Genomic DNA, 13,684 nt, shown 5'->3' with positions numbered 1-13,684 from the left:
TGGGGAATTAAATGAAGGTGCCGGTTCCCGAAGCGTCACGATGTGCGGAAAAGCGGCCTCGAAATTATGTTCGTCCCGCCCAAATTTTCGTGGAATGATAAGAACCGTTGGATGCTCATCTCACCGTTGAACGTGGGGGACAAGGTACAACTTACGGTAATAAATGTGCGCGTTTTGAAAATAAAACCGCCATGTGGCATCTTCTAGGACGCGAAACGATTTCCACACGTGCAATTATTTACAAAGTGTGTGGAGTAAGTTCTCGTCGGATCAAAACCCTATTTTTCTCATCGGACGTTGAAAATTAGAGTTTTGAGGGGCTATTGTGGGGGGTAAAAAGACCCCGATGGGAATGTGGGCCTTTGGGCCATGCTAGGGAAGGCCGACCTACTCTTGGGTTTAGAACTTGTTAGTACTACGGGTCGGCCCATACGCCGAGGATCCGAGGATCCAGTCGAGGGTGAATTTCTCTACGGATGGACACCGGAGAACCCGGGACTTCATGATAAAGGTTAGGGAATGACATGGTCAAGACCGATGGTTAAAGGGGGGAAACCCTTGAATGTCCTAGAAGCACCGATGTTAAGGAAATACCAAAGATAAAGGCTGCCACCTCCATATTAAAGGCCCTGCACCTACCACCCTGGCCGCATTAATGGGGAAGTGACACTTGAACAGTGGAAGGGAAACTTCTGGTTACTATTCAAAGGCACTGAGAACAGAAATATCTAGGCTAGGGGGGAGTTAGGGCAACACGTATACAAAGTATCAAAAAGAAGAGTATTTAAGGAGCAACCTAGAACAGAAAATGGGGACTGACTTTTTTGTAATCCAAAAGGAAAAGAGAAAAAAAGAGAAAGAGATGATATAAGAACAGCTCTCGGCTTGCGTCCGAGCAGGTTGATTTACAATATTCCTTGTTGTTTTCAAGTGTTAGCAATCTTTGACTTGTCATTTAACCCTTAGTCACTTCTAACCTGGGTTTCAAGCCCACACTCTACAAATTCATATTGTTTAAGGCTCATTGGGCCTGAGCCCGTAACTGTTCTTGGGGCCAGGTGCAATTGTGCGCTTACAATATATATATATAAAGAGAGAAAGAGATTACCATTGCCATCTATGATTTTAGTTGACACCATCTTGATCTTGATGAATTTTTTTTCCTACGTTTCTTTAAAAAACGTAAAAGGAAAAAAGAAAAGAAAAAAAAGTAGAGCTTGCTTCTTCTTTTTTCCTAGGTTTATTTATTTATTTATTTATGGATAAATTTGCATTTTATGTCATATTTTTCTTAATAATAAAGTAAAAAAAAAAAGTATTTGAGTTTCACATAAATTACTTCTTTTTATTCATATCTTCTTCACAACTTAAAATTTTCACTATATATACACATAGTTTTTTTGGAGTTTCATTATTTCTACTACGTACTTTACAATTAGTTGCTATATTCCTCCTTTCTCCTCTCTGCCCTACCTACAACCTTCCAGGTAATTTTTTCTTTCTTTCATCAACTTGAATAGATTTTGTGTATTTGTTGCCTTTTTATTACATATAATATGATTTTTATCAACAAATTTTATTGATAGGCTGAAATTCTATGTTTGATCACACCTTTTAGTTTTTTTTTTTAGAAGTTAATATAGCAAGTAATATTTTTGTATTTTTTAATTTCTTATTACATGATTATTTGTTGTTGACATCAATATATTATTATGGATTTAATTTGTTATGGCTTTTTTTTTTGGGTGCTTTATTCTATGTAATCTATATTCTTTAATTAAAAGCAAAATTTGCTGTCAAACATGAAATTGGATACGAGAGAATCCATCCGTCCAAATTTCTATGTAAGTCTATCTTTATTGAACTCCGTTTTTTTTAAGTTAAAAAATTTGGACATTTTTTCATTAATGAATTGAGGTTTTGGCTTAATTTTGTTTTCAACCATTTCAATTATTGAATTCATTATTTTTTCATGTGTACTATTGATATCCGTGTTTTTTTTATGTTAAAAAAAATAATATATGTGTTCTTAAAGGCTAAAACACAATACAATTACAAACATTACTTTAAGTTAGGGTGTTATATTTTTTTTTATACAAGATAGAATTTTAGTCTAACTTAATTTAAGTGTATATGTGTGTGAAGCTCCCTCCTGGAGACTTGAACCTCGGCCCTAGCCCTCCACACCCCACAAACACTTATACTTGTGGAGTGACCATCGCACCAAGAGTGTTATATTTATTTATTAGTAAGTTAGAATGTTACATTAAGTTAGAGTATTATATTTTTATTTATTATTGATTTAGTTTAGGGTTGATATAACTTATAACCATTTGAATGAAATCAACACTAAAACAAATTATTTAAATATCAAAATAAGAAATAATAATTAAATTTCTTTTAAGTGTACAAGTACAATTTATTTTTTAATCTTAAATTTTGAATTAATTCTTTTTTCATTTTATTTGTTATTAAATTTAATTATATTATCAAAAAAAAAAAAATTAAACCGTGCATCGCACGGACATAATACCAGTGTGTGTATATATGTATGTATATGTGTGTGTGTGTATATATATATATATAACTTATAACCATTTGAATGAAATCAACACTAAAACAAATTATTTAAATATCAAAATAAGAAATAATAATTAAATTTCTTTTAAGTGTACAAGTACAATTTATTTTTTAATCTTAAATTTTGAATTAATTCTTTTTTCATTTTATTTGTTATTAAATTTAATTATATTATCAAAAAAAAAAAAAATTATACCGTGCATCGCACGGACATAATACCAGTGTGTGTATATATGTATGTATATGTGTGTGTGTGTGTGTATATATATATATATAATTTGCTTTTGAACATTATAATTCCACGAATGGTGCACATTATTCTAAAATACTTTTAAAGCACTCCGAATATAATTTTTAAAATCTTAATTACAAGGTTGAGAATCCTCTTTTCTTATTTACCCAAAAAAAAACTTTTTTCTTCTAAAAAAAGGGTTGAGAATCCTTTTAATTTTTATATTTATTTTCAATTTTTTTCGCGTAAAAGCGCATGACACGGACCAAAACAAAGGAAGGGTGGTGAATAAAGGCCACTCACATTTACCAAAAATTTGAGAATTAGGAAAAATTTTCTGGTTTCACTTATTCCATAATATAATAAAAATGACAAGAGCCGTAGATATACACACACTTCTTTTGTTGTTTAAAAAATTCCTCAAGATGCTAAAACGCCTAATCTTAAGAGAAGTTGGGGAGGACTTGGATGTCTATTTGTTAAAAGATATTGAGGTGACGGGTAAACTCTTCAGAAATTTCTTTTAGTACGTTTTCTAAACCAATACAGTGCTTTCTTAGCAGATTTTAGTTAATTTAATTGATAAATTTTTTTTGTTGTTGAAGAAGTCATTTGAAATTCGAACTCTTTTTATAATAAAAATCAATTAATATCTTGATTTGATGATAAACAAAAATTATCATAGAACATATATCATATGTTAAAATTTTATTCTATCATTAAATAATATATAGAATTTTATCCAATCTATAAATAATATAAAAAATACAGTTAATTTAATTGATAAATTTTTTGTTGTTGAAGAAGTCATTTGAAATTTGAACTCTTTTTATAATAAAAATCAATTAATATCTTGATTTGATGATAAACAAAAATTATCATAGAACATATATTATATGTTAAAATTTTATTCTATCATTTAATAATATATAGAATTTTATCCAATCTGTAAATAATATAAAAAAATACAGTTCTTCTAACTTTTTAAGGCAGTTAAAATTTCTAATGTCAATATGTTATAATCAACAACTTGGAGATTCTTTTGGTAACACACCCTAAGCCAATTTGCTCCATAAAAGAGAAATGTTAAATGATACTATAAATTTTACTATATAATATTTACAAATTGAAAATTGATAACGAATGTAATCAGTAGATTTCAAAAATATAATAAATGAATGTCTCAATTGCTTTTATTTTGGATGATTAACAATATATCAAATTTTAAAGGTTATGTTAGAATAATAGTTGTCTAATTGTGAACTGTGCCACTCAACCTTAAAACCAAATGGTAACGAGGATAATCAACAACTTGGAGATTCTTTTGGTAACACACTCTAAGCCAATTTGCTTCATAAAAGAGAAATGTTAAATGATACTATAAATTTTACTATATAATATTTACAAATTGAAAATTGATAACGAATGTAATCGGTAGATTTAAAAAATATAATAAATGAATGTCTTAATTCCTTTTATTTTGGGTGATTAACAACATATCAAATATTAAAGGTTATGTTAGAATAATAGTTGTTTGATCGTGAGTTGTGCCACTCAACCTTAAAACCAATTGGTAATGAAGAGTGGGTTTCAGTTAGCATAATTTATAAAATCTCTTATCGTTAAATAGGATATCTGGGATTTGAACTCTGCTTATATATCAAAAACCGATTGATGTCTTAGCTTGATAATAAGATAAATCATTATAAAGTGAATATTATAGGTTGAAATTCTATCATATATATATATATATATATATATGTATGTATGTATAATAGTCATGAGAAAGACACACTCAAGTCCTTTATGTCATTTGGCATTGTGCCCCGCAGACTTGTTTTTAAAGCAATCGTAGGAGCTGAATTGTGGTCTCCTAACAATCCCCCCTCACCATGACGATCCTATGATTTGAATTCATGACCTTGGATTGGATACTACTTATCGAATCGTGAGCTGTTCTACTCTACCTTAAAATCAATTAGTGATGAGAAAAATATAAGTTTTTTATGGCATTTAATATTGCATCCTATGAGCTTGTTTTTAGAATAGTCATAAGACCCAAATTATGGTCCCCAACAAGAGTAAAATGATTAATTTTGATAATTGTTATGCTTAAAAATAACCACTGCCTGTCTTTATAAATTATTGAGTTTCTCTATCAATCACTTTCTTTGGTATTATCTATGAGATATTTCTCTAGACTTCTCTTTGTAGAAGAAAATTTCAGCCACAACTTTTTGTATTGTTCTAGAAGACGTCTTGGGCAAGCAATAAAATAGTAAGCTAGAACCTATAAGCTTATAGATAAAGGAAGGAAGAAGCTGAAGTTTGGAAAATAGGGGCTGTACTGAGAGAAAAATGATGAATCTGTAAGTGAGGTATCACTTAAGTGTAGTGAGTGCAAGTGAGACGGTGCGTGCCTTGTAAAAGCTAAGATGTTGATTGTTATTTGTTACATTCATGCTTTGCCATCTAGTGTTGCATGCGCCTAGAATATGTGTCATACGAGGGCCACACTAGGCTTTCCATAGGTCAAAGTACTGTTCTCTTCTGGGAAAAGATGAAGACTTATGTTTCCAATCATAAATTCAGTTCCAATAATGGTTAAATGATTAATCATTATCTTGACATCTTATATTTTTTAGAATTATTGATAAGATCTTAAATTTAAACACAATCTACTTTTGGAATCAAGTAATAATTTATCAGTAATCAAAATTTGATAGTTGTTCAGGGCTTCTAGAGTTTTTGACTAATGCTTCAGATGAGTAGTCTCTTGTCCCACGTATACTATGATGACTGATGATTATCTGACTTGCTTTGGATGAGTATGCTCTCTCATCCCATTTATGCTATTATTTTTACCTGAAGAGAGATGAACATGAAAATTTTGAAATGCCAAATTCCGCAGGTTTGATACACAAAAATCTACTCCAAAGCATCACAACTCCACAAGCCACTGCCATTATGAATAACCAAATAAGTGTCAAATGGGTCTTTCTAGACCCAAAGACAACATGGGGCTAAGTAATGGACTAAAAAATGAGTTCTTGAACAGTAACAAAGAGTTCCACACAAGAAGTTAAGGTACAACAAACTAGAAATACCATTAATAGCTACTTAATTGGATAAACCATTAGTCAATGAGCTTTGTTTTATTCCAGGTGAATTAAAAAGTTCAAAGAAGCCTACACTTGCAAGGCAGAAATCAAAGTGAAGAGCAAATGAAAACTGAAATGCCTTGAAATTCTTAACACTACAACTTAAAAGTTTTGTAAAGAGAGCAATAAAATTTTAAGCTACTAGATATCTTTCTTCTACCATTTCTTGTGATAATTAACTACACTGTCTTCTGCTGAACAGATTTCAACACTAGTCAATGAGTTTTGTTTGATTCCAGGTGAATTAAAAAGTTCAAAGAAGCCTACACTTGCAAGGCAGAAATCAAAGTGAAGAGCAAATGAAAACTGAAATGCCTTGAAATTCTTAACACTAGAACTTAGAAGTTTTGTGAAGAGAGCAATAAAATTTTAAGCTACTAGATATCTTTCATCTACCATTTCTTGTGATAATTAACTACACTGTCTTCTGATGAACAGATTTCAACACTACCATCACATGTGACTACAGAGACATATCATTGTCCAATAATCTAAAAGATCTAATGCATAGGCACTAAATCATCCCCAAAAGGTTTCTACTTAATGAAAGAGGTTCAAGTTCAGCTAGAAGTATAGGGCTACTAGCACCTAACTATTGCGTTTACTTCATCCTATGCATTCAACCACGTAAAACATAAGTTATCCATATAAATTAAGCAAAGAAATTTTGTTGTGCTGCTATTGGGCAGACCTGCATTCTCTGGTAGGTATTTCCTCAAACCTGTTGCCAAAAATTGCTGCTTTTAGCTTAACAACCTCTCTTTCAAGCCTAATAATCCGACCTTCAAGTTCCAGTCTTGGTATTTCAGGTTTGAAGCTACTACCTTCTCCTTCATTATCATAGATGTTCACCCTGTTGTAAACAACACTTCCTGCATTGCCCTCACTTGTACCTTCTATGGCTCTCTCTAAACCTCTTACTTCAGCTTCACCTGTAAGTATTTCCACAGTTTTCATCATTGGCTCCATCTCTCTAATACCTCCATCATTGACTCCATCTTTTCCACATGAAAAACTTTTACCTACACTTTCATGCATGCCATAAGATATCATTCCCTCACTTGCTGATTTATCTTGCTTGATAGAGTTCCCTACTTCAACCTTTTTACGTTTTGGAGGGAAACCAGGCGGAACATCAGCATCATTACCTCCCTTCCTTCCTATTGAAGACATTGGTACCTGTTTCTGTGTTGTTATGTCTTCCTCAACGGTTGGTTTACGTTTATCTACATTGACAGAGTTCCCTGCTTTAACCTTGTTAAAACTAAGAGGAAAACCAGAAGGAACATCACCATCGTTGCCTTTCGAAGCCTGTGGTGCCTGATTTAGCACTCTCATGCTTCTCTGCCTTCTTGCAATAAGCTTAATCGAGTCTTGCTGGCCAGATATTTTTGATTGCTTCCACCACTTCAAGTAACGAGAGGTAACACCACTCTCACAATACCTTGATGGAACATATAATTTCACATCACTTACCAGCTTGCTGTAATCGTTCCAGGCAATTTCAGGAGTCTTTTTGCATTGAGTAACACAGCCTGGAACATCTTGATCCATTCCAAATTGCATTGCAACTCTATGTGGAAAGTACTTTTCTGTACAGCCGAGTCCAACAAGCTGGGAGACCCTCAAGCACCTAGCAAATGCCTCTATTTCTTCATCCAAATTAGGATCAACCGGTACCCACATTTCCTTTTCTCCATAAAATCTCGGGGAATCCGAGTTACAAGTATACAAAGCATATGGACACCAAAGAAAAGTGTCTCCAGCCGAGTCTAGAGCCAATCTCACATTCTCAACATTCACACTTTTAACTCTATGCCATTTAGCAAACACAGGCTTACCAAATATGACCAACTTGGGGTTTGGCTGCAATGCTTGAAATCTCTCCCATACCCAAAGCTGAACTAATTGAAACGGTGACCGAATGATCACTTCTAACACACTATTTTCGTCATCACCAGGGTCAAATTTGTTCACACCAACTATGGTTTTTTTCAACAAACACAAATCCCTGTAAATGCTAGAAAGAACTGCTGGGGCAAGCGCGATTCGGGTTCCTCTAGCAAGGTGGATAGCAATGGGAAAAACTTGCTTCCTAATCAAGTCAGAATTAGGAAGAACGAACATTGACAACCACATAACAAGAAATGCTTCATGCTCTATTTCACTCCCACTATTCCTTAACAACTTCATCCACTGCAATGGGTGAGCCTTGCGAGCTTTACTCCTCCCAGTTTCTACTCTAGCTTGAACCAGCTTCTCCTCTATTTCCTTCAACTCTTGGGTTTCCAAAGAAACATAAACAGAGTGCCCCAAAACAGAGAAACCACCCAAAACCGTTGTATCCTCCAAGGTGAGTGTTGCTTCACCCCAAGGAAAAATAAACGTATTGGTTTTACAACACCATCTCTCAGCAACACCAAGAAGCAAATCATCGTTTTTTCGGATTGTGTAAGTGGAATTCATGATGGCTTCAAAAATACCTGCTTTCTTCCATATAGATTGATACTTGGGACGCAAGGAATCGACCCAAGCTTTCCAATTTGTTGGTGGTTGCCAACGCAAACCGTTGAATGTCAGCTTCAAGGGCCATTTTGAGGGCTCAAAAGTGGGTGGCAGTGAAGAGGGAGAGAGTGAGGGAAGCTCACAGATTGTTTCATCAGTGGGATTCACAGATGGGTTGAGGAAATGGGCTGGTCTCAGATTTGGCTTATGGTCACCAATGGGGAAAACCATGAGCTCCTCTCTGAAGTTGAAGATGGTGTTTGGGGGTTCAGCCATTGTTTGATGTTAAGAAAAGTTTGGAAATTGGACTCAAAGATGGATGTGTGGTAATGGGTTTTTTCTCTTTTTTGTTAAACTGAAAAACTTTTATGGGTTTTTTTTGTTGTTTTTTGAGGATCAAACTTTTATGGGTTTTTGTTTGTTTCATTTGCTTTACATTTCCAAACTCTACCATATACGGTCATTCTCTGTTTGTGTTTGCAGGACAAAGGTGTTGGCTTGGCTATTGCTGCAGTGAAAGCTGGACAGACGTTCCAAAAAGACAAAAAGCCCCAATGCCACATAATTATTCGGGGGCATTTTCGTCACAGAATCCATTTCTCTCTCTCTCTCTCAAATGAATTTATACAGTCAAATTCGATGCTTCATTACAGCCGTACAGGGCAAAATACGGATATTTCTTTTCTAGTTTTTCGTTAATAATAGCAACCGTTGAAAAAAATATTCTATTTTATTTTTTAGATAAACTTGAAGATGTTTTTTTTTATTTAAATGATTTGAAAATAAACGTGAAAATGATTTTTTTTAGAGTAAATTACATATTTGGTCTCTATCCTTTACACCATATTTTAATTTGGTCTCTAACCTTTTAATTGTGTCAATTTGGTCCCTAATATTTCAATGTTGTGTCAATTTAGTCCCTGCAGTTATATTTTGAATGAAAATTACTAACATAGCAAATAACTAAAATAAAATTTTAGTTTATTTTCACGTCAACAGAAGTTAATTTTTTATTTTGGTCATTCGCCATGTTAATAATTTTCATTCAATATATAACTACAGGGACTAAATTGACACAACATTGAAATATTAGGGACCAAATTGACACAATTAAAAGGTTAGGGACTAAATTGAAATATAATGTAAATGATAGGGATCAAATATGTAGTTTACCCTTTTTTTTAAAAGGAAAAAAAAAACTCAACAAATGTATCTATACTACTATTTAAGCAGCTTTTTCTATTTAGACCGGATTTTTTTTTATTCCAAAATACCCCTACATCCTAGGTGTAAATTATGGCAAAATTTGGTAAAAATACATCTTTAAGGCTCATTAAAACATTGCCTATAAAATAGGACCACTCTCCTAATAGTTTTTAAATTATTTTATCCATTTATAAAAAAAAAAATTTTTAAGTAAAACAAACACACAATTTCTTTGTAAAAACACATCCGCCATACTTATAAAATAAAATAAAAAAACACATCTGCCGTTATTCAAATGCACAAAAAATTACCACAAAAATATCCTTTTTAACTTTCCACTAAACAGAAAAAAAAAAAAAAAAAAATCCCACGCCCGTTTCTAATAACAAAAAAAACTGCCTACCCCACTTACAAAAACAAAACTTCCGTTTTTCTTTCTTAATTTATATATATATATTCCATCTTGCTCTCTCCCCTCCCACTAATCCACTTTTATCTGTATCCTCCTTTTCACCCATTATCATCACATGTCTCCCTATTCTTTATTTAAAATTTAAAATTAACCAAAACTACTTATAGATATCTTCCACAAATTGAAGACTTATCCCATAAAAAAGTCACCAACCCCACTGATTGATCTATTTCTCTCCTTTTTATTTATTTATTTATTTTTAATGGACATCTATTTCTCTTTCTCTCTCCTTTAAAAAAAAAAAAATTTAATAGACATCTATTTCTCTTTCCCTACAAGGAATAGCCTACAAATAAACTTCTGATGCTTACATTTCCAATCTAGGTTGATATCTCTCATATTTTATAAAAAAAAATTATTATTCACTTTCTCCTCTGTTATGAAGTTAATTGGTGTTTATTTGATTCTCTTTCAGTGGTTTTCAGTGAAGAAGGTGTAATTTCATTAGGTTTGGTGGAAAGGCTGTGATCAAAGATAGCAATTTGCATCCAGTATAACATCTCTTTCTTTCTCTCTCACACATTCTCTTTCTTTTATTTTTTTTCGTTCCTATACAAGATAAAATTCTCACTCTCAATATCTTTGGGATTATATTTGTATTTTGAATTAGAACTTAGAAAAGTTAAAAAGTAAAACCTTTTTTGCATTTAATCTTTGCTTTTGTTCGTTGATCGTGTTATACAAAGGTATGAAAAATTGTCTAAACGTTAATGAAAAAAAAAAAACTAACTTCGGTTGTTGCCTCCTATTGATCTATTTGGTCATTACATTTTCATTTGACTTTTGTAATAAATTTGACTATTTGAGTGTTTGAAAGATAAGGCTTTACATATCTCATTGCTCACTGTATTTAGTTGGAAATCAACCCAACCTTTTACTTTTATGTTTTTCAATGTGCAAAAAAATTAACTTACTTTGATGTATGATTTATTGATTCTAAATGATGCTTTAGTCCGTTGCATTGGGTGATGTCGGTCACATTTCAGGTGAAATGCGAGATAAGTTTTCATTTTACATCTTTTTTTTTTTAATTAATTTGTGTGAATTTAATTTTTTACCGATTGTAGGTTAGTTTTTTCTTCCCATATTTCTGTTTTAAATCTTTTATCTTATGTAAATTTTTGTTTTTCCCTTCAAATAATGACCCACTGTTTAACTTATTTGTAGGTTAACCAAGTAGATTAAGAAGAGTAGTTTTGGTTGTGCTTCACCAAATTATCCACAACATGTCACCTTGATGGGTTGATGTTGTTATATTTGTAGTATTGTTGAAAGCATTGATGGCAAGGCTTTCCCGTTGAAAAGAATTTATCAGATTAAATGCGAAAGATTTATATGATCGCAGTTCTAATAACACCCCTAAACATTATATTTGGGCATGTACCCTAAAGGAAACTAAAATATTTATTTTAAAAGAGAAAACAAAGTCATAGATGAAATGCGTCTCTCATGATTTGATATCTAATTTATTACTAAGATTTTGAACTCCTCTTTCCCATTATTATAACTATCAAATTATTATTTAAAAAAGCTTGGGATGTAGAACCATTTTCCAATGCTTAAGTTTCGAATGTGACTAAAAACAAGTATTTTGTGATTGGAAAATATAGTAATCTTAAATTATAATTAATGCAAATTATTAAATTTTAACCAAAAAATAGAAGAGCCACTGAGCACGGGCGTGAGCGCATGCTCAAAGGCTAGTAGTTGCTTTAAAGAAGTGGATTAGTGGAAGAGTGATCCTATTATGCAGGAAATGTTTTAGGTGAGAGTTAGAGATATATTTTTACAGTATTATTCTCAAGTTTTGCCCCTACTTAAACGTAGGCTATAGGGGTATTTTAGAACAAAAAAAATCTAGTCCAAACAGGGGAAACTCCTTAAATAGTAGTATCTATACTACTATTTAAGGGGCTTCCCCTGTTTGAACCGAATTTTTTTGTTCCAAAATACCCCTACATTGTTATGTTTAAGTAGAGACAAAACTAAATGACAATTTGATAAAAATACAACTCTAACTTTCACTAAAACATTGCCTAAAAAATATGGTCACTCTCCTATTGATTTTCAAATTTATTATCCACTTATAAATTAGATTCACAAAATAAAAATTATATATATAATAAAAAATATAGAATTTTTTTTTTGCTACTACCACTAAAAAAAAAAAAAAAAGTCTCATCGCATGCACGAAGCGCGTGTGATGAGGCTAGTAGATTATTTAAGAGACTTCCTCCATTTGGACCGATTTTTTTTTTTTTCAAAATACCCCTAGGTATAAGTAGAGACAAAACTAAATGATAGTCTAGTAAAAATATATGTCTAATTTGCACTAAAACATTACCTACAAAATATAAATATTTTTTTACTAACCCACTTCTTCAAAGTAGCTACACGTTTATTTTTTTTAAATAGAAAAATAAGTTAAACAATCCACGTTGCTGCTTTTTTTTTTCTTAAAACAAAATACCCCATGTTTATCCACAACAAAAAAAAAAAAAACTAAATATAAAAAAAATATTAAAAAAAAAAAAACTAAACTAAATAGATATATACACTTTTTTTTTGATAAGTAGATACATTTTTAACTCCTACTAAAATATTACCTACAAAATAGGACTACTCTTCTGATGGTTTTGAAATTGCACTTCTATTTTTCTTTTTTTTCTTTTTTTTGTAAAGGTTAAAAATTTTCATCCATTATAATTTGCATCACACCCCCACGATTTTTTTGTGATTGAAAAATGTAATAATCTCAAATTATAATGAATTCAAATTATTAACTTTTACAAAAATAAAAATAAAAATAGAAGAGCCTCTAAGCACGCACATGAACGCATACTCAAGGACTAGTTTATTATTATTATTATTATTATTATTATTATTTAGAATAGCTAATTTATCTGTATATATTAAGCGGATTCAGAAAGTTAGTTATTTTCTTTTATCCTATCAAAAATACCCCTAAATTAATTAATCAACAATTTAAAAATGTGGTTAAAATAGTAAATTGGCAAAAGAAAGTTAGTCATTACTTTTTTTATTGTCAAAAATACCCCTACCTAAAACTTAAAAATGAGGTTAAAATAGTAAATTGACAAAAATAATAAATTCTTACATCTACGTTGAAATGCATTCCTGCTTCTAATAAACTCTTACTTTTACGTTGATTTAAATTTCCACATCTACTCACTAACTCCTTAAAAAATAGAATCACTCTTTTGTTAGTTTTAAAACTCCTTCATCCTACAAAACTCATCTCACGTATTCATCACACCCTTAGTTTTTTTTGTGATTGGAAAAAGTAGAAATTCCAAATTATAATAAATGCAAATTATTAATCTTTACCCAAAAAATAGAAGAGCCTTTGAGCATGCGCGTGAGTGCGTGCTCAAAGACTAATCTATTTTAATACATTACTTTACAATATATCATACATTACATGTTTTGCTTTAGTACATCACCCATTTAAATAACTTTAAAAAATTTCTACCTTCTATTAAGTAAAAAAAAAAAAGAGAAATGATA

At 31.5% G+C, this 13,684-nt stretch overlaps 1 protein-coding gene across 1 annotated transcript; it reads right to left on the bottom strand.

Annotated features, from left to right (window-relative positions):
* Nucleotides 1–6,651: 6,651 nt before the first annotated feature.
* On the bottom strand, nucleotides 6,652–8,754 carry LOC142639453 (uncharacterized). The gene has a single exon (XM_075813626.1). The coding sequence runs from the start codon at nucleotides 8,752–8,754 to the stop codon at nucleotides 6,652–6,654; it is 2,103 nt and encodes a 700-aa protein (XP_075669741.1).
* Nucleotides 8,755–13,684: the final 4,930 nt, after the last annotated feature.

The sequence above is a fragment of the Castanea sativa genome, chromosome 6 (assembly GCF_040712315.1).
Source record: "Castanea sativa cultivar Marrone di Chiusa Pesio chromosome 6, ASM4071231v1".
NCBI classification, from domain to species: domain Eukaryota; kingdom Viridiplantae; phylum Streptophyta; class Magnoliopsida; order Fagales; family Fagaceae; genus Castanea; species Castanea sativa.
The sequence above is the reverse complement of the archived record's forward strand: the minus strand, read 5'-3'. Positions and strand labels throughout refer to the sequence as shown.

Bases quoted from the DNA above. Each gene is read 5' to 3' on its own strand.
- LOC142639453 (XM_075813626.1), bottom strand. From the start codon at position 8,754: ATGGCTGAACCCCCAAACACCATCTTCAACTTCAGAGAGGAGCTCATG.